General features: G+C 39.0%; 1 protein-coding gene across 1 annotated transcript in view; it reads left to right on the forward strand.

The window, feature by feature from the left end:
- The first annotated feature begins 1495 nt into the window (after positions 1–1495).
- Positions 1496–25938, forward strand: part of LOC137025121 (zinc finger protein 665-like) — a 30123-nt gene continuing 5680 nt past the window's right edge. The window contains exons 1-8 of the mRNA XM_067393153.1: positions 1496–1547; positions 1957–2191; positions 5695–6615; positions 7669–7912; positions 8240–8293; positions 10604–10731; positions 11740–11831; positions 17207–17462. Of these exons, the coding sequence (XP_067249254.1) occupies positions 2020–2191; positions 5695–6615; positions 7669–7912; positions 8240–8293; positions 10604–10731; positions 11740–11831; positions 17207–17462 (1867 nt within the window). The 5' untranslated portion in view covers positions 1496–1547; positions 1957–2019. The remainder of the gene's footprint in view (positions 1548–1956; positions 2192–5694; positions 6616–7668; positions 7913–8239; positions 8294–10603; positions 10732–11739; positions 11832–17206; positions 17463–25938) is intronic.

Here is a 25938-nt window from a genome sequence, read left to right on the forward strand (position 1 = left end):
CACACTTAACTTGGATATTATGGAAGACACTGCTGGATTCGGTGGTCGAACGGTCCGTTGTCCAGTCTGAATAGGTCCAATAATAATAGCTTACAACCACAGCTGCAGGAGGTGTTGATTTAGTGTGAAGGATCTTCAAACAATTACCATTTGAAGGATATAATATGAGGAAACAGTAAGATTTGCATGTTTTCTTTTTAAAATACTTTGTCAGTGACATGCCGAGACAGATGATTACACTGCAATAAATAAGTAGGCCGATCTGTTTCCACTAAAAATAGCCTATAAACTTCCAAAAAGATATGTTCACCATCACTGCATAAATTTGATTTGAATTGTTTAAAACTATTAAAATACTATCTGGCCAGTGGAAATGAATGAATCAACTCTATTCTAAAACCTTTATCTTAAGTATTTTATACAATTTTGATATATTTATTCTAAAACATAAAGAGGATATTGGATGATCTTTATCAATATAATGTGTGGCACAAATTACATTTATTTCCAGTGTCTTGTACCTTTGACAGTGTTAACCATGGTGTCACGTGGTTGGGAACGTGTATGGAAATGATATGCAGATGAGGTTATGCATAGTAAAACTAGGCGTCATAAGCTCCATATATGGTTATTTCGGGAGGAGACAGGGTGGAGATGCACGTACGCACAATCTTCCGCTGACTGGGATTTATGAAGGGATTTGTGCGTACGCATAATCTAGCTTTTGCATGTACGTACACTTTTAGGATGAAATCTAAGCAAAGTTTTATAAATGAGGCCCCTGGTGTTTATCATTTTGATTTGTATTTAAATTAGGTAAATGTAAAGAAAATGAACACTTTGGTATTGTTGCTCATGACATTTTCTTTGTGTGACAGTGTCAACACAAGGGTTAAGGACAAAAAATGTAATACATGTGGGAAAAAGGGCCATATAGCCCAGAGTCATTACGTATGCTCTTCATCCAAATGTCAAAGTGGAGCTGAACCGTGTCATGAAATGGGAATACTGTCACTGGTACAGTACAGTGAATGGACTACTCCAATATTCCCGGTTGTACAGAAAAATGGAGCAGTGCGCATCTGCGGGACTTTAAGAGTCATGGCCCTTTCAATATAATGCACCTTAACAAAACAAAGTGGATACAAGATGGATATTCATCATGACAAGGATTCAGATACAGTAAATAATATTATATTGTTAGTTAATACATTAGTAGATCTCTCTGCAATGACAAACTTAATTTTTAACTACAAATTTTTAATGAAGATCAAGATGCTTGACATTTATTCATGATTTATTCATGAGAATTAATGCTCTGTAGTTTGTGTAATTTTTTTAGAAGCTTTTAAAAAAAATCTCAGTGGAATTGATAGCTTTGGGAATCTGTGATTTGTCCTTTGAATAAACTTTGATTGATCATTTTTTAAAAGTGTTTTCTGTATGTGAACTTCTATTTCGTGTGAACGGGACTTTTATTTTGGTGTGTTGACATGACGTCATAAGGCTGCGCCGCACTCGTGCATCTGTGATTCTGCTGAAGAAAGGTTTGTGTTTTTAATCAAATGAAGTGTTTAAATCAGTGCAGCATGTTCAGACAATTATAGAGAGAACTATAAAATGAATTATTTTTTAAATTAACATATTAATGCATCTAATAACAGTAAAGAACAAAGTTTTTATGTGTAAAAGTGCATAAATAACAGCAATGAACCTCAGTGAACTTTCATTTCTCATTCTCTTTACACACTGTTTGGTCTCTGGCAAGTAATGATAGAGAAATCAAGCTTCTTTTAATTAATTTGTAGTGCTAGTTTTGAGTGTTTTTAGTCTAAACAGATAATTTAAGTCCATTAACTCTCACTCTGACTCTCTCACCAGTGCACTGAACTACTGAACTAGATCTGATTGAGATGTTTTTCTTTCTGGTAATTTTTCTCATCTTAATCATGACAGAGTGTCCAAACACAGAGAAACTCCTGGTGAAGCGACAGATCCGCGTGACACACTATTATAAAGATGGAGTTTATTACAGAGGAGAGTGAGGACGTGAAGATTGAAGAAACATTCAGAGTCAAACATGAAGAAACTGAGGAACAAACAGAGATGGAGTTTATTAAAGAGGAGAGTGAAGATGTGAAGATTGAAGAAACATTCAGAGTCAAACATGAAGAAACTGAGGAACAAACAGGTTGGTTTCATTCTCAGTCATTCTGTGTCATGATCTCTTTAAATCTATTTATGGACGCAATTTGTGTTGCATGTTAATTTAGGGGGGAAAGAAATTAAAGAAATGGACAAAATAATTGTTTTATTTTGTCTAACATCAAACCCAATATCTACTTCTGAATTAAAGTGATAGTTCACCCAGAAAAGGAAATTGTCATCATTTACTCAAGTTGTTTCAAACCTGCATGAATGTCTTTGTTCTGCTGAACTCAAAGGACAATATTTGGAAGAATGTTTGTAACTAAGCAGATCTCGCCCTCCATTGACTACCATAGTATTTTTTTCTACTTTTTTCTAATTTAAACACTGCCTGCATCATGGCGTGATTATAGTACATTACCATAACGCATTATAGCCAACTATGGTCACATCTTCCATCATAATGCAATGATTTGCCGTAGCTCTACTGACATTCATTAGTGTGACATTCATTAGTGTGACAAGCAGACTACGTTATGCTCTTTGGCACAATAACACAAGCTAGCTTTCTTACAATATACAGTGGAGTGGGTATGGAAAGTATTCAGACCCCCTTAAATTTTTCACTCTTTGTTATATTGCAGCCATTTTCCTGAATCATTTGTTCATTTTTTCCTTATTAATGTACACACAGCACCCCATATTGACAGAAAAAGACAGAATTGTTGACATTTTTGCAGATTTATTAAATAAGAAAAACTGAAATATCACATGGTCCTAAGTATTCAGACCCTTTGCTGTGACACTGATATATTTAACTCAGGTGCTGTCCATTTCTTCTGATCATCCTTGAGATGGTTCTACACCTTCATTTGAGTCCATCTGTGTTTGATTATACTGATTGGACTTGATTAGGAAAGCCACACACCTGTCTATATAAGACCTTACAGCTCACAGTGCATGTCAGAGCTAATGAGAATCATGAGGTCAAAGGAACTGCCTGAAGAGCTCAGAGACAGAATTGTGGCAAGGCACAGATCTGGCCAAGGTTACAAAAACATTTCTGCTGCACTTAAGGTTCCTAAGAGCACAGTGGCCTCCATAATCCTTAAATGGAAGACGTTTGGGACAACCAGAACCCTTCCTAGAGCTGGCCGTCCGGCCAAACTGAGCTATTGGGGGAGAAGAGCCTTGGTGAGAGAGGTAAAGAAGAACCCAAAGATCACTGTGGCTGAGCTCCAGAGATGCAGTCGGGAGATGGGAGAAAGTTGTAGAAAGTCAACCATCACTGCAGCCCTCCACCAGTCGGGGCTTTATGGCAGAGTGGCCCGACAGAAGCCTCTCCTCAGTGCAAGACACATGAAAGCCCGCATGGAGTTTGCCAAGATGGTGAGAAATAAGATTCTCTGGTCTGATGAGACCAAGATAGAACTTTTTGGCCTTAATCCTAAGTGGTATGTGTGGAGAAAACCAGGCACTGCTCATCACCAGTCCAATACAGTCCCAACAGTGAAGCATGGTGGTGGCAGCATCATGCTGTGGGGGTGTTTTTCAGCTGCAGGGACAGGACGACTGGTTCTAATCGAGGGAAAGATGAATGCGGCCAAGTAAAGGGATATCCTGGATGAAAACCTTCTCCAGAGTGCTCAGGACCTCGGGACTGGGCCGAAGGTTTACCTTCCAACAAGACAATGACCCTAAGCACACAGCTAAAATAACAGTGGCTTCACAACAACTCCGTGACTGTTCTTGAATGGCCCAGCCAGAGCCCTGACTTAAACCCAATTGAGCATCTCTGGAGAGACTTAAAAATGGCTGTCCACCAACATTTACCATCCAACCTGACAGAACTGGAGAGGATCTGCAAGGAGGAATGGCAGAGGATCCCCAAATCCAGGTGTGAAAAACTTGTTGCATCTTTCCCAAAAAGACTCATGGCTGTATTAGATCAAAAAGGTGCTTCTACTAAATACTGAGCAAAGGGTCTGAATACTTAGGACCATGTTATATTTCAGTTTTTCTTTTTTAATACATCTGCAAAAATGTCAACAATTCTGTGTTTTTCTGTCAATATGGGGTGCTGTGTGTACATTGAGGAAAAAAATGAACTTATATTGCAGCCATTTGCTAAAATCATTTAACAAAGAGTGAAAAATTTAAGGGGGTCTGAATACTTTCCGTACACACTGTTTATATCTTGAATTCCATTTATATATACATTTCAATCACAAATTTTAGCATGTCAACAACCAGTGCCATTCTTGAAGAGTGCATAAATGCGTATGATGTAAAATGGACCCAGATCAAATAAAACTAAATTAAGTATTCCTCAGATGCAATGTTCATTGCAGAAACCAAACTTCAGTCTTCAGTACTGTTGAATTTAATCCTCATTTCCTGAATGAGGGAACGGAGATGTCTTGTCGGACTGACGAATTGGGATTCCGCTAGAGAGACTAATCTACTTCAAGTGTAACTAAAATGAGCCAATGCACATTGGCATGCGATTATTGCACCATTATGTGGCTTTTGCAGCTTCCTATCCTATGCAAAAGTGTATGTTTCCCCAGTGTTATCCAAGCTCAATGAGTGGGCAGTGTTCATCTCTCTGCGTAAGCTCTGTCCCATCTACGAGTTGGCCCGGCTGTCTTACGCAAGGCACTGGAAGTCGGCAGCATCTGTGACGCTTTGGTAGGGATCCCAATTCGTCTTGGTCCGATGAAGCGTCAAGAGTGACCGACTGAAAGGGAACGTCTTTGTTACACATGTAACCCTCGTTCCCTGGAGGGCCACAGCCCTGCTGAGTTTAGCTTCAACTTTAATTTAATGCACCTGATCCATCTAATCAAGTCCTTCTTCAGGCTTATTTGAAAACTGCAGGTGTGTGTTGGTGCAAGAATTGTACTAAACTCTGCAGGTCTGTGACCCTCCAACTAAGTTATACAACCCTGTTGTAAGGGAAACAGAATTACAGACAAAAAACATTGCATTTAGTTAAACAAGCCATAAAGTAAATGTTCAAATCAAGCACCTCAAATGAAATGACAAATAACTTTGGCCCAGTAGTTAGCATAATAAAACTCTCTCAACTTTTGATAGGTTACAATGGTTTGGCTGCAGCAGAGCCTACAAAACATAATATTAAAACTATATTTGACATACAACAGTAGTTAATCTCTGTGATAACACATTATCTGCAGTGGTTCTCAAACCTGTCCTGGGGACCCCCCACCACTGCATGTATGTGTGTCTCCCTCATCAGACACTCCTAATTCAACTCTTGCAACTAATTAGCTGATGACTTGAATCAGGTGTGTTTGATGAGGGAGACATGCAAAATGTGCAGTGGTGGGGGGTCCCCAGGACAGGTTTGAGAACCAGTGCTCTACTGTGGGCTTTGATAACTGCCAGCTTAAAAGTATTTGGGATACAGATTTTGCCTTTTTCAGTTGTTTAGTGGGCATAGGATTTAGCATACATGTTGTTGGATTTGATGTTTTACATGTATATATAATGTTAACTTGTTTTTGTTACTTTTCATCCTAGGCCTGATGAAGCTGAAAGAGGAGAGTCAAGATATGAACGAAATGGAAGAGAATAATCAGGATGAGAAATGTCATGATTTCATGACTGGGGAAAAATGTACTAGTTCCTCACAGACTCATAAAATGAGAGTTCACACTGGAGAGAAGCCTCACACCTGCCAACAGTGTGGAAAGAGTTTCAGTCGAAAAGGAAGCCTTGAAGCCCACTTGAGAGTTCACACTGGAGAGAAGCCGTTCATATGCACCCAGTGTGGAAGGAGATTTAGACAGAAAAAAACCCTTAATGCCCACATGACAGTCCACAGTGGAGAGAAGCCATTCATATGCACTCAGTGTGGAAAGAGATTTAGACAGAGAAAATACCTTAATGGCCACTTGACAGTTCACAATGGAGAGAAGCCTCACACCTGCAATCTGTGTGGGAAGAGTTACACAATGAAAGGTAATCTGAAGACTCACATGAAAGTACACACAAAAGAGAAGCCGTTCATATGCTCTCAGTGTGGAAAGAGTTTCAGACATAAAGAAAGTTTTAATAATCACATGAGGATTCACTCGGAGGAGAACCCTTTTAAATGTCATCAATGTGAAAGGAGTTTCACTGACAGTAATCACCTTCAGAATCATGTAAAAAATCACACCGCAGTGAAGCCTTTCAAATGCTGTCAGTGTGGAAAGAGTTTCACAAACAAAACAAAACTTCAGGAACACATGAGAGTTCACACTGGAGAGAAGCCTTTCACCTGCCCTCAGTGTGGAAAGAGCTTCACTCTTAAAGGAAACCTTAAGCTGCATATGAGAGTTCACACTGGAGAGAAGCCTTACAAGTGTCTAGAGTGTGAAGAGTGTTTTACACATCACACAGAACTGAAACGGCATTTGCAAACTCATGTAACGACTGAGACAAATCAGACAATTATTTGTTATATTTAACAAATAATTGTTTAAAACTCACTCTGAGGTCACATTTTATTGTGCTGAAGTCCCAGGTGAAGAAAAACTACATTTCAATAATGTACTTAAAGTGCTCTATATTTACACACTAATATTGTACTTGATATACTGCTTTTAATTGTGCTTTTAATATACTATCTCTGCATTTAAAAAAAATATATTTAGTCACCACTTATAGTACATTTGAACCCATAGTGTACTACAAGTACTATCTAAATATATTTTCTAATATTAAAAGCACATTTAAGTTCATATTTCATGCTGTCTCAAAATAGCACAGTTGAGTACACTTACATGTTCTTAAGATGATCTTAAGAAGTACTAAAGAAGAATTTTTAGTATATTAAATAGAAAATTAGTGTGTGAAAATAGAGCAATTTAAGTACATTATAGAAGTGTACCTTTTTTCACCTGGGGTATGTGTGTTTCCACATTAAAAACCCTCAAAGCAGACTTTATATATATATTCACAGGCTGTTTGTATATTCATAGGACATGGCATCCATTATTACCGTTTGAGTATTATGTTTTGTTTTTGTATTCAGTGCTGTATGCATATTTTATAAGAACCCATGGTTAACGCAAACTCACCTATACCAAATTTGGTGTCTAAGAGTTTGTATTTTGAAGATTTAAATGATTGTGTATATGATATATTGATACCTGTGCAACATATCAGTATTACAAGAATCTTTAATAGTTTCTTCAAAACAACTCAGCCAGTTTCACATGCAGATCCCCTGCCACAAACGCAAGGGCTTGTGAAAAAAGCCCCCACAGGAGGAATGTTGTTGCTCTGAAACCCAACCTTCTCATTGGTCAGGTCAACCCTAAGAGGTGTGACTTCGACCTGAGGTTAAAAGCAGTACAAAGAATGCTGAATTTATGCTGCGAAGAACTAAGGCTACTTATTATGAGTATGGAGACAAAACTGGTCGGTTACTGGCATCCCAGCTTTAGGGGCTAGCTGCCTCTCATCTAATTACTCAGATCTATGATTCTTCTGGTTCTTTAACTAAAGATCTGTCTGGTATCAATGATGTTTTTTTCTCTTACTATTCAAATCTCTACAAATCAGAACCTCCTGGCGATGACTCCATCATGGGTAATTTTTTAGACGGTCTAGATATTCCTCATATCGATGCAGCTGTAGCTGATGATCTTTATAGGCCTCTAGAGTTAAATGAGATTTTTAAAAGTCTTCAGCTTATGCAAAGTGGTAAGGCAGCGGGTCCAGACGGCTTTCCCAGTGATTTCTACAAAAGGTTTGCCAAACAACTGGCACCTTTATTGTTAGACATGTACAACGATTCGTTAGTCAATGGCTCTCTTCCCTTAACACTCACTCAGGCTTCTATTTCGCTTATACTTAAGCGTGATAAGAACCCAGATTAATGTGGTAGTTGGAGGCCCATAAATTTGTTAAATTCAGATGTTAAATTATTAGCTAAGGTACTGGCTTGCCGTCTGGATCCCTGTCTTCCTAAAATAATCTCTGAAGACCAAACCGGTTTCATCAAGGGGCGACAATTATCTTCTAATATTCGACGACTCTTGAATATAATTTTCTCTTCTTCCTCCTCTGCATCCAGTGAGATGATTATTTCATTGGATGCAGAGAAGGCGTTTGACCGGGTTGAATGGAGGTATTTGTTCGCTATACTAGATAGATTTGGTTTTGGCCCTTTTTTTACATCATGGATACGTCTTTTGTACACCGCACCTGTAGCCAGTGTACGAACTAACTTTTTGAGTTCACAATATTTTCCTCTTACAAGAGGTACTCGTCTAGGGTGTCCTCTCTCTCCACTATTATTCACTCTAGCGATAGAACCTCTTTCTATAGCTTTGAAAAACTCCTTGCTTTTCTCAGGTATCACCAGGGGAGGGTTAGAACATCGTGTTTCACTCTATGCTGATGACCTTCTGCTTTATGTTTCAAACCCTGTCGGTTCAGTCTCTGATTTGTTGCATATTTTTAACACCTTTGGATCCTTTTCTGGATACAAACTTAATATAAATAAAAGTGAATGTTTCCCAGTAAATAGTCTGGCTAAACAAAGTCCTGCTGGGGTGTTCCCATTTCAGTTATCCTCTACAATGTTTCGTTACCTGGGAGTAAATATTTCACATTCCCCTGATCTATTATATCAGTATAATTTTTCTAAATTGCTAAAGCAAGTCAAATTAGATTTGCAACGATGGGATAAGCTACCACTCACTCTATTTGGTAGAATTCAATCAATTAAAATGAATATTTTACCCAGGTTTTTGTTCCTTTTTCAGACTCTCCCGGTTTTTTTACCCAAGTCCTTTTTTAAATTGTTAAATGCGGCTATTTCTACTTATATATGGCAGGGCAGACCTCCTAGGTTAAGCAAGGCATACCTCCAGAGACATAAAAAAGATGGGGGTCTTGGGCTGCCTAATTTTTTGATTTATTACTGGGCAGCAAATATTAGCAAAATTCACTGCTGGTATAGTTCTCCCCATTTAGATTGGTCTAAGTTAGAAGCACAGTCATGTTCTTCATCTTCACTCTCTGCATTGGTATGTGCTCCTTTATCCAGTCGCCCCTCAAAGTTCACTACAAATGCAGTAGTATGCACCTCTCTTAAGATCTGGAGGCAATTCAGACAACATTTTAAACTTGCTGCTGCTTCTCTTTATATCTGCAAGAATCATTTATTTCTTCCTTCAACCTTAGATTCTGCTTATGTATCATGGAAAAACAAAGGCCTTGTATATTTTTTTGATTTATTTATTGATGGAGTTTTCGCAACTTTTTCTGATCTTGCAGAAAAATTCAGTTTACCACAGTCTAATTTGTTTCGTTTTTTTCAAGCACGCAACTTTGTTAATTCCCATTGTCCCTCTTTTCCAGACTTGCCTGAACCTTCTTTATATGAGAAGTGCTTATTACAGAAACAGAGGTCTATATCCGTTTTATACAATTTAATTCTTCCTTATGTTTTGCCATCATCCTCTCGTTTTAAAAATCAATGGGAACAAGAACTCGGACGTAGTTTGGATTTGGAATGGTGGGAACTGGCTGCTGGCAGGGTTAACTGTTCTTCATCCTGCGCCAGACTAAGTCTGATTCAATTTAAGATTTTTCATAAAATCCATTTTACAAACCTCAAATTAAGTAAGCTATTTCCAGGTGTGGATGCCACTTGCAATAGGTGTTCTCTGGCTGCTGCTGATCATACCCATATGTTTTTTTCTTGTTCTAAGCTGGAAGATTTTTGGTATACCTTTTTTGATACTTTCTCTAAAATTTTGAATATTTCCCTTGAACCATGCCCTCTGATTGCTATTTTTGGGGTCCCATCGGTTTTAAATAAAAACACTAAAAAGTATGCTAACGTTCTTGCCTTTGCCTCATTGATAGCTCGCAGGCGAATTCTACTTCACTGGAAGTCTTCTAAATCTCCTCCTCCTTTTTCATGGTTACAGGATTTGTTGTCTTTTCTATATATTGAAAAAATTAAGTTTGCATTAAGAGGTTCCACTGAAAAAATTTATAAAAACTGGGGTCCTCTACTTAATTTTGTCAAAAATACACCACCTATCTTTGATAATTTGTAATATATATTTTTAGTTATTCTATGGAGTTATTTGTTCATTTTTTTTTTTTTTTAGTTTTATTCTCCTCCTTGGGGGTGGGTGGGGGTTTAGGGCTCACTGAGGGTTGTGATTGTTCATTTTTGTGTCCACCCTTAGTAGTTGTTAATAGAAAAAAAGAAATGAAAAGGAATGTAGAGTTTCATTAATATTGTTGTTTTTCACTGTATATTCCAATAAAAAAACAAAAAAACATCCATCCCTACTGTGTTTGCCAGGAAGTCAAGAGGAAATTGCCTAGAGGAAATTGAAAGGTCGAAGACCACAGAACTGCGCCGGTTTGCTCTTTATACTGGTAAAATTGTGCTAAATGGTCTCATACCTGGCAGATTGTATGACCAGTTTATGCTGCTCGGTGTGGCATTAGTTATTCTGGTCAGTCCTGCCCTTGCCAAGAAAGAGAACTTGTATGCTGAAGAACTACTGAATGGCAGTGACTTTTTGGCGTATAACACAAGTACACCTTGCATCTGATGCTAACCACTTTGGCAGTCTGGATGAGTGCAGTGTGTTCAGATTTGAGTGCTACTTGTGTCAAATACACGCTCACACAGTGTATGGCTCTTATCTCTTAGGTTTATTACGAGCAACAATTAACACATCCGACACATGTGGAAGTCAGTAAACATCTGCGACTCGCTCTCAAGTCGCCCCTCGTATTGCGTCATACACCCAAATCCCTTATGGGTAATGTAGTACATCCCAACACAGCTTGCACCAGCTTGAAAGGTTGGTTCGTTCTGGCAAAAGTCCTGTTTCACAATTTTCAGACAGCCTGGTGAAATGGACAGACAGGTAAAAGAAACACCAAAAATGGCAAGGTAGGTTTTGAAGCTGGGGTGCTGGTGTACCAGCACTTGACCAGCATAGGACCAGCACTTTACCAGGATAAACCAAACCAACTAAGGACCAGCTAAAACCAGCATCCCAGCTTCAAAACCTACCTTACCAGCAGGTTTTTTTCAACAGGGACCACTCTCAGAACTATTTTTGCTCTTAGTGATGTGGAATGCTGTGAGGTTGTAGAGGGAGAGCATGAGAGTATGCTTAGTCATGTGTATGACCACCTGGAGCACCTGTTTATAGAGCACTGTGTTGCCTTGTAGTGGTTATTTTACTTTATTATTATTTTTCGTCTGAATCCTCTTTATAATCTAAACTCAAGTCAGCTTTCCAAAGAATGGTAAGTGTTCGCATGTCAGCCGACTTAAATGTTATTTATTTTTAAGTTATAAAGTTTTTATGTGTGTGCCTTTTAGGTCACAGAGGACTGTTTTTTTATTACAAATTTGAACAAGACAACACTGTGGAAACAGTGCCTTTAATGTGGCTGGAAAAAAACACAAGAGGTCTTGACTTATGATAGTGTATTATGCTGGGGTTCTCAAAGTTTAATAATATTAAATTATAATTTGTAAGTAATGGAAACTTGTTTGGGTTTTGTGTCTCTTAACTGGATTTTAAGATGCCTGTTGTCAAACACACATTAAGGTGCTGGAGAAAGTAATTGAGGACTTCTATTCAGAAACACTGAAGTTTGAACCACACAGAGATAAGGTAAAACTTTTGTAGTTTATATAATAATAAAAAAAAAATGCAAATTTAATACAGAATATCACAAATGCTCAGTAGTTCGTATAATTATATTTAGATATAAGCCAGAAAGCTTTTGTGGTATTGGTAATTGAAAATCTCAGTGGTATTGATAGCTGTGAATATGCTGTAAAATGACCTCTCATTTCTGAGAACGTCTCCTGTTGGGGACCAAACACCCAAAACGGTGACTGTCCCCAATCAACCTACTCCACACACAATCCCCTCCATGTTAAAGTTACTGCATGATTTTAAGTTTTCAAGATGATTTAAGAACTTCAGGGTCTGTATTCACAAAACCCTAACTTGCCGATTTAGGAGAAACTCTTAGAAAAATGCATAATTGGGCATAGCATAAAGGTTCATTTATGTAAAGGCAATATACATTGAATGATGTAGAATAAAACATTGCAGTCAAGTTGAAAATAATGTCCCATCATCTGTGCTGATAAGTAGTCTTTTGGGCAGCTTGGGTGAGTCAAGTTCGGTTCCGGATCGTGGACCTTCTGCCATGCTTTCCGAGGAGATTGACGGCTCGAAATTTAGCTCAGACCCACAGTTGTTCTCCATATCACCGGCTGAGATTGAGGAGTTGGAGTGGTGGAGGAATGCAGAATACTACTAAGGTAACTAGGTGAGTCTGCCTACTGCAGGGGTTCCCAAACACATTCCTCCCCAGAACTGCATGTTTTCCATGTCTCCTTAATCAAACACACCTGATTCAATTCATCAGCTCATGAGTCGAGACTCCAAGACATGAAATGGGTGTGTCGGATAAAGGAGACATGCAAAATGTGCAGTGCTGGGGAGGCTCCGGGAATGTGTTTGGAAACACCTGGCCAGGCTACTGGCCCGACACTGGAAAAACAGCTACTGTAGTACTGATAGCCATCATTTGAGTTTGTGGTAAAACAATAGAATAGGCATTTAACCTGTGAATTACCCAATGACACCTTTGTGTGCACATTAGCAAAGAAATACCAACAAATAAGTTACACATTATTTATGCAAATTCTGAAAGTAACCAGTGATCACTTGATAGGCACACAGTCCTGTAAAGTGTTCTGTTATCGAAACATCAGATGTCCCGCAAGCCACACTACACAGAATAACTGACATTTGTTCAATGTGAGAAACATCAGGCGAAAGGCTAAATTCTGTTCAGCTAAATGGCATATTGTGCTGATGATTCTGGTTAGTACGGCACACCAGTGATTTCTCTCGCTCTTGATCAGCTCCATGTTACGACAGTCCAGTTGTCTTACTGGCAATTCCAGACTTGAGAGCATGCCATGTCTCCATCCTTCGTCTTTCCACCCCTCTGCTCTTTAGTCACTGCTCCACAAGCACTAGAACTAGCTAGACTAAGGTTAGCTTCTTGAGCAGTATCAGAACCTTTCGGGAAAAAGTTCATTTTGGATAGCTTTCCAAGCTTTTCCATCTTGCCTGTGCATGCCTTCTGTATTCAGCACCACTAGAATTTGAACTTCTCATTGTGATTACCTGCTCTTAACAAAGCCATCGATTATTCAATGTTCGTGCTCGTCATGGTGCAGCCTGTGGCACCCTCCAGTGGTCTTGCCCCCGTCAGTTGCCTAGTTTGCCCAGCACTTCCCCCGGCCCTGGTCATTCTGCTCGAAGAAACAAAAGAATGTCCTACTGACGACCACTCCACATAAAGATGCCCTAAGCTTGGCCACCCCTTTGGCCACCCCGCTCACAATTGCCGTTTCTGTCTACTTTTTTTGTTGACAAGAATTGCGTTTATTTAAACGCAGAACCATCTCTTTAAGACCACAAAAAACAGGAGACTTCTCAGACGCGCACTCCACCTTCGCCTCAGCACCAGGCGCAAGTCAAACACGCGCGGAAACGATACTGGTGCCAAATGAGCTTCATCAGAACAACAGTGAATGGCAAACATATACATCTACAGCTTACGTAAATGTTTCTCAACTGGTGGGTTGCTAGACCGCGCACTTTTCATTCACGTGCAAATATGGCGCTGTATATTACTCACTATAAATGCAACGTCGTAGTTCTGTCGTCTATTAAGTCATGCAATAACCAAAAAAGGCGATTAAAGCTGCATTAAAACTGCATTCATGTAGGCCTATATATGCGTCACATGTCTCTGGACTAAAATATTCTGCTATGTGAGATCACAATATAAGGCACAAGCTTATATGTAATTTTTTGAATGCATAAATAAATGTGAGAACTGTGCATTTGTACTAGAAGATGCTAACTTTGCATTAATTTATAAAGTACAAATAAAAATGTATCACATTTAAATGCATAATTAATTTTACATTCTGGCATTTATGTGCTGTTGACTTCCACATCAGCAAATGGAAATTTAAAAGAGAATTTTTTTTTTCTTTGTAGGCCTACTGAGTTTAATTTTAAGTATGATAGAACTGTTGCAATTATTTATTTTGACAATATAAAAAGTTAAACATTTAGTGTTTACTTTTTTGGTTACTTTTTTGAAACAGACAATCCAGAATTGTTGAGTTCATTGATTATACATACAATTCAATAAAGGTTGAATAATCTTTGAAGTACAGTATGTAGGTATCTGCATGTCTCATCAATGGAGATGCAACAATGAAGAACAAGCTATTGGGGGGTTCTGAGAACCAGAACTGACTAAACAAGTTGAAATTTAGCTATAGTATCAGCCCCTTTATTAATATGCCTGCAAGTGAGGAATGATTAAAAAAAAGAAGAAAAAAAAGGGTCAAATTCACTCAGCATTCCACGATCTCAATTACAATTAAGTAGGCTAAAAACGAACTGTATTCAGTTGTGTTGTAGGCAAAGTCCAGTAGCTACATTTTAATCAGACTAATTTTTATGTTTAAATAATGAAGATTTCTGTGCCACCCCAGACTGGTTGCTGGCCCCTGCCTGGCCACCCCTATGAAAAAATCCTGGCTCCGCCACTGCTTGTGAGTACCAGTGTAATGAATGGGGACTCAGGCAGGGATCCAATTGCGAGAATTTATTTACAGTGTAAGCGCGGTCATACAGGCAGGGTCAATCAGGAGCAAACAGGAACAGCAAGGGACAGGCAGAGTCGTAGTCAGGGTACAGGCAGTAGATCGAGGCAGGCAGATATCACTCACAGAACAGCAGACAAGGCAAGGGTCAGGACAGGCAGCAACGGGTCAACAACGGGTCAATAACGGGTAACAGGCAGGAACGGTAACAACAGGCAGACAGGAAACACATGGAAACGCTCAGAATTGCAAAAACATTGTTAACAATACTTCACGATCAGATGGTGTGAGTGAGAGTCCTTTTATAGTCCAGGTAACAAGCTGCAGCTGGGTGTGGTGATTAGTGAGGAGTGTGTGCATGGCTGTATGTGGCGACAGGTGATTGGTGTGGAGTGAACATGTGACTGGCAGGGAGGATTGTGGGAAGTGTAGTCCGGGGAGTGACAGGAGCAAACGGTGATCGTTACAACCAGGGAGGAAAAGAAGCCTTGATAAGATATGCTACTTTTTTGTACTGTTCACTATTTTAGTACATTGCCGAATTGTTTAATATGGTGTAAAAGCATTGTCTGCAAGGCACATGCAATATCCTGTTATCAGTCATGTGGATAATTTCACAAAATAACCAGTTGCAAGGTACATCAAAATTATTTTATCAGTCACTTGCATGAGTTCACATAAAGACTTGGCGTTTGTCATTTTGATTTGTTTTTAATTAGGAAAATTTTAAGAAAATGATCACTTTGGTATTGTTGCTCATGACATTTTCTTTGTGTGACAGTGTCAACACAAGGGTTAAGGACAAAAAATGTAATACATGTGGGAAAATGGGCCATATCAGTCACGTTTGCAGAAGAAGTAGCAATGACAGAAATATTAAGAGTGGAAACACAGCAAAAATGCCCAATGCCGCTTTGCTCAGCTGACGTTGTTCTCCAAACACTGGACAAGCATTGCATCCTGAAGGTGTAATTGATGTGCATGTGAAAATGGGCAAGCAGACAGCAGATCTTCCATTGTATGTTGTGCGGGGGGGCTATCTACCACTCTATAGCAGAGAGCAGTTGTGTCAGAGCAAAGTGAGCTGCAAAGAAATAAAAAGTCAAGTTGAATACACTAGAAGTTAAACAGATGAGAGAAATGAAGAGCATAAAAGTTAAAATAGCATTGAAACCTAGACACAAACCCAAGTTTTGCCAGCCCAGAGTCGTTACATATGCTCTTCATCCAAATGTCAAAGTGGAGCTGAACCGTGTCATGAAATGGGAATACTGTCACTGGTACAGTACAGTGAATGGACTACTCCAATAGTCCCGGTTGTACAGAAAAATGGAGCAGTGCGCATCTGCGGGACTTTAAGAGTCATGGCCCTTTCAATATAATGCACCTTAACAAAAAACAGATGACATTTGATTTTTTTTATTGATCTTATATGCTGTGGAGAAACTGAGATGGAATAAGATGGATATATTCATCATGACAAGGATTCAGATACAGTAAATAATATTATATTGTTAGTTAATACATTAGTAGATCTCTCTGCAATGACAAACTTAATTTTTAACTACAAATTTTTAATGAAAATCAAGATGCTTGAAATTTATTCTTGATTTATTCATGACAATTAATGCTCTGTAGTTTGTGTAATTTTTTAGAAGCTTTTAAAAAAAATCTCAGTGGCATTGATAGCTTTGGGAATCTGTGATTTGTCCTTTGAATAAACTTTGATTGATCATTTTTTGAAAGTGTTTTCTGTATGTGAACTTCTATTTCGTGTGAACGGGACTTTTATTTTGGCGTGTTGACATGACGTCATAAGGCTGCGCCGCACTCGTGCATCTGTGATTCTGCTGAAGAAAGGTTTGTGTTTTTAATCAAATGAAGTGTTTAAATCAGTGCAGCATGTTCAGACTATTATAGAGAGAACTATAAAATGAATTATTTCTTAAATTAACATATTAATGTATCTAATAACAGTAAAGAACAAAGTTTTTATGTGTAAAAGTGCATAAATAACAGCAATGAACCTCAGTGAACTTTCATTTCTCATTCTCTTTACACACTGTTTGGTCTCTGGCAAGTAATGAAAGAGAAATCAAGCTTCTTTTAATTAATTTGTAGTGCTAGTTTTGAGTGTTTTTAGTCTAAACAGATTATTTAAGTCCATTAACTCTCACTCTGACTCTCTCACCAGTGTACTGAACTACTGAACTAGATCTGATTGAGATGTTTTTCTTTCTGGTAATTTTTCTCATCTTAATCATGACAGAGTGTCCAAACACAGAGAAACTCCTGGTGAAGCGACTGAGATCCACGTGACACACTATTATAAAGATGGCGTTTATTAAAGAGGAGAGTGAGGACGTGAAGATTGAAGAAACGTTCAGAGTCAAACATGAAGATACTGAGGAACAAACAAAGATGGCGTTTATTAAAGAGAGTGAAGATGTGAAGATTGAAGAAACATTCAGAGTCAAACATGAAGATACTGAGGAACAAACAGAGATGGAGTTTATTAAAGGGGAGAGTGAAGATGTGAAGATTGAAGAAACATTCAGAGTCAAACATGAAGAAACTGAGGAACAAACAGGTTGGTTTCATTCTCAGTCATTCTGTGTCATGATCTCTTTAAATCTATTTATGGACGCAATTTGGGTCACATGTTAATTTAGGGGGGAAAGAAATTAAAGAAATGGACAAAATAATTGTTTTATTTTGTCTAACATCAAACCCAATATCTACTTCTGAATTAAAGTGATAGTTCACCCAGAAAAGGAAATTGTCATCATTTACTCAAGTTGTTTCAAACCTGCATGAATGTCTTTGTTCTGCTGAACTCAAAGGACAATATTTGGAAGAATGTTTGTAACTAAGCAGATCTCACCCTCCATTGACTACCATAGTATTTTTTTCTACTTTTTTCTAATTTAAACACTGCCTGCATCATGGCGTGATTATAGTACATTACCATAACGCATTATAGCCAACTATGGTCACATCTTCCTAGACTTGTGCCGATATTCGGTAATGCGATTAAATCGTGATAATGAATATGCACGATATTGTAATCGTCGGCACTTCAGAATACCGTAAATAATAATTTATTACCAATTTTAATTTTTTTATAATGCAATTAAGAATACTTTACCGATCACTCGTATAAAATGTACAACACCGCTGTATTCTGCGTCAAAAGGACACGCGCTCAGATGTAAACAATCCCAACGTGCACGAGAAGCATATGGCGGAACCAGTGAAGGAGACGAGCTGAATGAAAGTGCGCGTTCACTCTCTGACAGCAGAGGGCGCTGATGGAACAGCAGCATGCAGCGGTTACCACGGAAACCGTGCAAACAAAGTAACTGCGCCAGTGAAGTTTTTAAAATGCTTCAAACAGCCATTAATTTTTTTGTAATCTCAGTGTTGTTCATCACAGCACCAAAAACTGAATAATTAAAAAGACTTAAAAGGATATTTATTTTCAAACCTAAACATGTTTATATTTTAATCTGGACTACAACATGCCCTAATGATTAGAAATGTTCTGATTATTTGTTATTGATCAGTAAATCTTAAAGTCATATGGCTTCATTAGTTAACATGTTAATTCATTATCACTAAACTGACAATAAAAATACTTAAAAAGTATTAATTATTATTAATTAAATGTTAATTTCTTAGTTACTGTTTAATAACATTACTAAAATCAAAGTAACTTATTTAATGGACCTGAGATAAAACTAACAATGATCAGTTGTGTTTCTAAACTAACATTAACAAAAAATAACACTTTCTGTAACAAATGTAGCTGTTGCTCAATCTTAGTTAATGCATTAAATAGAGACCTTATTGTAAAGTGTTATTGTATTTATTTGTGGTGTATTATTGTATTTAAACATTCAGAGTTGTTTTTGTTTTATTACAAAAAGAGTTCTTAAACCTGTTAAACTATGACAACTTTTTTTTGAAACTTATTTTAATATCGTGATAATACCGTATACCGTGATATATGAAGCTTCATCAATTAATCGCAACATGAAAATTTGATACTGTCACATGCCTACATCTTCCATCATAATGCAATGATTTGCCGTAGCTCTACTGACATTCATTAGTGTGACATTCATTAGTGTGACAAGCAGACTACGTTATGCTCTTTGGCACAACAATACAAGCTAGCTTTCTTACAATATATATCTTGATTTCTATTTATATATACATTTCAATCACTATATTTTAGCATGTCAACAGCGATGAAAATAGTAAAGCTTAGAGCTTTATCTTCGAAGGAAAGCTTACTTTGACGCAGGAGAACAGATCAGAGGTGCCAGATTTGTGTCTGTTGTTTAATTTGTCAGAATATCAGACTTTCCTTGTTTTGGTTTTGTACAGAAAACCCCCACTTTAATCTTTTTTTAAACATTTGTTGACTCCATTCCATTCTTGTTAAATTCTGTTAAATTCTGGGACCTGCAGTATAGTCCTGTACCCAGCCAAGAGGAGTCAACATCTTCTATTCACAGCACTGCTGGATTATGGCCATGCTAGGCCACCCCCAGGTAAACATGAACAATCAGTCACAACTAGACCATTTCTGGGAGTTATTCATCTTCTGATTATACTAGTCTTGACTGGTGATGTTGAAGTAAATCCTGGGCCTCAATCATTAAACGCACAGCTGCCTAGTCTACAACTACAGCTAACCATACTACAAGCACAGCTAGCCGGACTGCAGCTACAACTAGCTGGGCTACAACTACAGCTAAACATGCTACTACCACAACTGGTTGGACTGCAGCCACAGCTAGCCAGGTTAAAACTACAGCTAACCGGGCCGCAATCACAGCTGACTGGGCTGCATCCGCAGCTAACCGGGCTACGACTACAGCTAGCCGGGCTACAACCGCAGCTGGCCGGGCTTCATCCACAGTTGCTTGGGCTACATCCGCAGCTGACTGAGCTACATCCGCAGCTGGCCGGGCTACATCTGCAGTTAGCCGGGCTATAACCGCAGCTAGCCGGGCTACAACCACACCTGGCCGAGCTACAACCACAGCTAGCCGTTACCGTTAGCGGGACTACAATCACGCATAGTAGGATCGCAACTTCAGACTATAGGGTCTACATCAAATGACCCGCTTGTAACTCATTGTTCGGTTTCGAGACAATGTGAATCTGTAAACGCAGCCCCTAATGTATCATTTGTATTGTCAACATGAATGTTAAAATCTCCAACAATCAGCGCTTTATCGACGTTGACCAATAGGTCTGAGAGAAAGTCTGCAAACTCTTTTAGGAAATCAGCATAAGGCCCTGGAGGTCAGTAAACGGTAGCCAAAGTAAGAGTAGTTGTTCACTGCTGTGTGTGTGCACTTGGATGGGTTAAATGCAGAGCACAAATTCTGAGTATGGGTCACCATACTTGGCCACATGTCACTTCACTCACTTTTAGTTCTGTGTAATTTTTCTACATGTATGTTGTTATGTTTGTAAGTAATCTGTATTTTATGAAACCTGCCTTAGGACAACGGATGAAATTTAGCTATTGTGCTAATTCCGGCATATTTACACTGATGCTCAGTACTGATTTGTTGATCAATGTGCACTGTCCTAATAATCAGTAAAATAAATAAATAAATATTTTTGACCTCCCGCTCCCACCGGCAGCAAAGATAAAACCACCTTCTTCCTCAAGATTTGTGTTAGGACCTGCGTGTAAGAGCGTTAATTCTTTATTTCTCATTGGTTATTCACAATCACGTGGGCACAGGTGATCACTTCCGTTTTCTTTATTATTTCCTTTGTGGGATTGATTGTTAGTTGGTGGAAGGGGCGAGTAGCAGGAGCCAACTTTCTGTTGACCGTATTCAGTGCTTGTCAAGTCATGTTTTTATGTGCTTAAATAAAACCAAAAGGCAAGTTAAATCTTCGTCTTCCTTTGATGTCAAGACCAAGTGCGAACGAGTCACGAGCCCACTACTTAGCCTCTATGTGGCTATTGGATGCCGCTAATATTAGTCAACAGAAAAGGCGCTGAGTTTCAAAGATACTCCATTTATTCGCTGCACTGGAACGCAGTTGGATCGCAAGAAGAAACGGACACGCGACGCACAGCACTTGAACCGGTATGTGAATCAGTTTATTATTATGCTGCTTGCTGCTGGTCGATTGGAGATACCTGGTTGTGCTCGATGTGGAGCGTGGATCTGTTTGTTTGGATAAACTACGATGGACTGGAAGTGCGTAGTTTATGTCTTATGTGTTACATGCAGCGCTGGGATTTGCACAATTCTTGTGTGTAATTAATCGGATTGCTTTGGAAGTTGTATGTGCCGCTGAGTTTGTTTGATGAAGGAAAATGGACGAAGATGAGGGAGATGCGGTTATGGAGTGCAGAAGGGAGCGTAAGCTCACAGCAAAGGCTTGGGAGTTAAAGATCGAATCGTTGCAAAGGGACCGTAAATCCAAAGTGAACAAAATAAAAAATGTGATTGCTTCAATGAAAGAGCTTATGCAAAATTATGAAAATTCTGCTAAGGTTTATTCTTTATTGGAAACGCTGAAGCTTTTGAGAGATGATAGCAATGTGTTGCATGAGAGTGTGATTCCTTTACTTCCCGCTGAGGAACAAATAAAGCAAAATGAATGGTATGGCTCAATTTTACGATTCAACAAAGGGTTTATAGAAGATGTGGAGCAATGGTTGTGTGATCTTAAATTTAAGAGAACTTCACTGACTCAAACTACAGCAGCAGTGTCTGAACAAAGTAAGGAATGTCCTCTGTCATCTCATTCTGCAACAGATGGAATACAGTCAATAAACATAGATGCTCAAGTGCAAGCTTCTTTAAATGATCCATTGCCTGCTGCTGCAACCTCTGATGCAAATGCAAATTCAAAAACTCAGAATCAAGGTGGAGAAAGTAATGCATTGACTTGTGAGCATTTCATGGATGAGATCAAACCAACCGATAGCATCTCAAATGTATACAGCAAAAAATCAAGTAAAAAGAGCTCCTCTTCTGGTTCACGATCTAGTAGATCATCTACATCATCAGCTCGTCTTCAAGCTGAAGCTGAAGTGGCGGCTTTGTTAGCCAGTCAGCAAATGCTGCAACAGAAGCATGCTGTGGAAGAAGAGGAAGAGCGTTTAAGAAAAAAGAAGGAAAAAATTGATCTTCAAACTAAAATAGCTGTGTCTATGGCTAAAGTTAATGTGTACAGGTCTGCTGCATCAGAACAAGGTATACATGTGAAAGCAAGAAAGGAAAATTATGAAATGAGCTCCTCAAATTTGATGGCAGTGGCATCAGTTCAAGCTGACATACATGTTGAATCACAGCCTCTGTCTGTTAATAATTTAACAAGAGGTGCAAGAAATAAGGAGAGTAATTCTCAGCCTCAACCTATGCAACAACCAAGGTCCATAACACCATTACAGTCAACTGTATCAATGAATGGCCAGCTACCCTGTAATCGTAGTAGCGATGCACTTGTTTCAAGACCATCATTAACTGATGGAGAGCAAGGAAATATAATGTGTCTTATGGAAAAACAGAATGAAATCACTACCATGTTGGTTCAGCAACGCAATACTTCATTACTTCCTCACAGGGATATTGTATCCTTTGATGGAGATCCTTTGCAATACCAATGCTTCATACGATCATTTGAGGAGATTGTGGAAAAAAGGGCAAATGATTATGGTGACTGTTTCTATTTTCTTGAGCAGTATACCCGAGGTCAACCAAGAGAACTTGTAAAAAGCTGTCAACATATGGCTTCTACACAGGGTTACTTGAAAGCCAAAGCCTTACTTAAGGAACACTTTGGAAACGAAGTCAAAATATCTTCAGCATATATGGATAAAGTGCTCTCTTGGAAGTCCATAAGACCTGAGGATACAAAGGCCTTACAAGATTATTATCTTTTTCTCAGAGCTTGTTGTAATGCCATGGAGGACGTTCGTTACATGAAAGAGTTAAACTTGGTTACCAATATGCAAATTATCCTTTCCAAGTTGCCATTTAAGCTTAGAGACAAATGGAGAGCTGTGGCGTGTGATTTGCAGGAAAACCGTAATGAACCAGTAACATTTAAAGACATTTTCGTAGAGAAGCAAGTCAAAATTGCTACTGATCCTGTGTTTGGAAACATTGTTGAGGCTCCTCTTTGTGGAGGTCGAAGCTTGATTCGTCCTAAGCCTAAGGGAAGTAGTTTCGCTACCACTGTCTCTGTAACAGGAATGGAAGACATTAGGAAAAAGAAAGGTGTATCCTGTCTTTGTTGTGGCGAAGAACATTTCTTGAATTCCTGTAATGTGCTTACCAAAAAACCCCATAATGAAAAGATGGATTTTCTGAAGAAGAAGGGAATCTGTTTCGGTTGTCTATGCACAGGCCACATTAGCAGAGACTGTAAGAAGCGGATTACATGTAAAGTGTGTGGAGCTAAACATCCCAGCATCCTTCATGTCTTCCAGCGAGATAAATCAGAGGAACCAAAACAAGCAGTAGGTAGTGCTTTGATCTCTGTTCAGTCTAGTAGCTTTACTGGGGCCGGTAAAGATGCTTGTGCCTTGTCCATTCTTCCAGTATGCATTAAATCTAAGGATGGAAACAAGATTGTGGAAACTTATGCCTTTTTAGATCCAGGCAGTTCGGCGACCTTCTGTACAGAAAGTCTCATGAATAAGCTTAATCTTTCTGGCAAAAAACTGAATATTCTGCTTAAAACTATGAATCAAGAGAAATTGGTTTCCAGTTATGTTCTCAAGGATCTAGAAGTTGCTGGATTGGATCAGGCACATTATTGCTTACTTTCTGAAGTATATACTCAGAAAAGTATGCCAGTATCCAATTCTAATATTCCTATGCAGAGTGACCTTGTTCGATGGCCTTATTTAAATCACATACACTTGCCTTCACTCGAAGCAGGAGTTGAACTCTTGATTGGAGCAAATGTACCAGAGGCACTGGAGCCATGGCAGGTTGTTCGCAGCCAAAAGAATGGACCATACGCGGTAAGAACCATACTTGGATGGACGGTAAATGGACCGCTTAAAGGAATGGAAAGGAATGGAACATCCGTTAATGACCAACCTTATGTGACTGTAAACAGGATCTCTGTCTCAAAATTGGATGAGCTTTGGAAACAACAGTTTAAGGCTGATTTCCCTGAAAATGCCCTGGATGAAATGGTAGGGATGTCTAAAGAAGATAATCAGTTCATGAATCTGGTGTCTCAGTCTATAAAACTAATAGATGGTCATTATTGTATTGGTTTGCCGCTTAAGAATAAGGACTTGGTCTTTCCAAACAACAGAATTGTTGCAGAACAACGGCTTTGAACCTGCAAAGGAAATTCAGGAAAGATTCAGCTTTTCAGGCAGATTATACTACTTTCATGGAAGATGTAATTTCCAAAGGATATGCGGAAGAGGTACCTGTGGAGAAACTTGAGAGGCATGATGGCCGTGTTTGGTACATACCTCATCACGGGGTTTACCATTCAAAAAAGAAAAGGATCAGGGTCGTTTTCGACTTTAATAAGTGTCCTCACAGGATTCAGAATGGAGCCTGTCGCCTTAATGGCTGATGTTGAATCCATGTTCTATCAGGTAAAGGTTCCTGCAGCAGATTCTGACCTTTTAAGGTTTCTGTGGTGGTCAAAAGGTGATATGAGTAAAGACCTGGAGGAATTCAGAATGGTTGTACATCTGTTTGGAGCTTCCTCATCCCCAAGTTGTTCTAATTATGCACTCAGGAGATGTGCGGAGGACCATGTGGATGTGTTTAATTGCAGGACAGCAGAGGTCATCCGAAATCACTTCTATGTGGATGATTGTCTCACTTCAGTCCCCACAGAATCTGATGCGATCCAACTATATAAGGAACTTCATGCAATGTGTGCTAAAGGTGGATTTCATCTGACCAAATGGATGAGCAACAGTCGTGGAGTGTTGAATGCCATAACAGAAGAAGAACGGGTGAAAGAAGTGAAGGATCTTGACTTGAACCATGATGTGCTTCCGATGGAAAGAGTACTGGGTGTACAGTGGTGTGCCGAATCTGACACCTTCAGATTTAAAGTAGTAATCAAGGACAGACCTTTTACTAGAAGAGGAATACTTTCTGTAATTAGTGCTATATATGATCCTCTTGGATTTTTGTCTCCAGTAGTTCTTTCTGCAAAGAAGATTCTTCAAGATCTTTGCAGGGAAAGGATTGGATGGGATAGTGTTATACCCATCAAATATGTACAGAGATGGAGAGACTGGCTTGAAGATCTTTATGGCTTGGAGAAATTTGAGACAAAAAGATGTTTGAAACCTGTAGAGTTTGGAGAGGTTACGTCGGCTCAGTTACACCACTTCTCTGATGCCAGTGAAGAAGGTTATGGTGTTGTGTCCTACCTGCTTCTACATAACAGTCAGAGCATTGCACATTCTGCCTTTTTGATGGGCAAGGCTCGAGTAGCACCAGTGAAATCTATCACCATTCCCCGTATGGAGCTTACAGCTGCCACTCTCGCCAGCCGAATGGACAGGCTATGGAAAAGGGATCTAAGGATGAAGCTACAAGATTCAGTGTTTTGGTCTGACAGCACTGCTGTGTTGAAATATATTCAAAATGAATCTTCCAGATTTAAGTGTTTTGTTGCCAACAGAGTGTCGGAAATCTTGAGAGCATCTAGTGCAGCTCAGTGGAGGTATATAGCTTCTGCCAACAATCCTGCTGACTTTGCTTCAAGGGGGTTAAAGGTAGATCTTTTACTCAAGGAGCAAATGTGGGCATTTGGCCCTTCCTTTCTTACTAGATCACAGGAAGAGTGGCCAAACAACCCAATTGATTTGGAAAAGAGTTTGGTTCAAGACCCAGAAATCAGGCAAGAAGCTGTGGTTAACACACTACTGGTTCAAACTGAGGAGGGAGTTGATGCAGTGTCCTGGCTTGTCAATCATTATTCATCATGGACACATTTGAGGAAGGCTGTGGCCTGGATCCTTAGGCTGAAGAGAATTCTTTTAGCTCTAAGTAAAAAGAGAAAACAACTGAAGGAAACTC

The sequence above is a fragment of the Chanodichthys erythropterus genome, chromosome 8 (assembly GCF_024489055.1).
Source record: "Chanodichthys erythropterus isolate Z2021 chromosome 8, ASM2448905v1, whole genome shotgun sequence".
Taxonomy (NCBI): Eukaryota; Metazoa; Chordata; class Actinopteri; order Cypriniformes; family Xenocyprididae; genus Chanodichthys; species Chanodichthys erythropterus.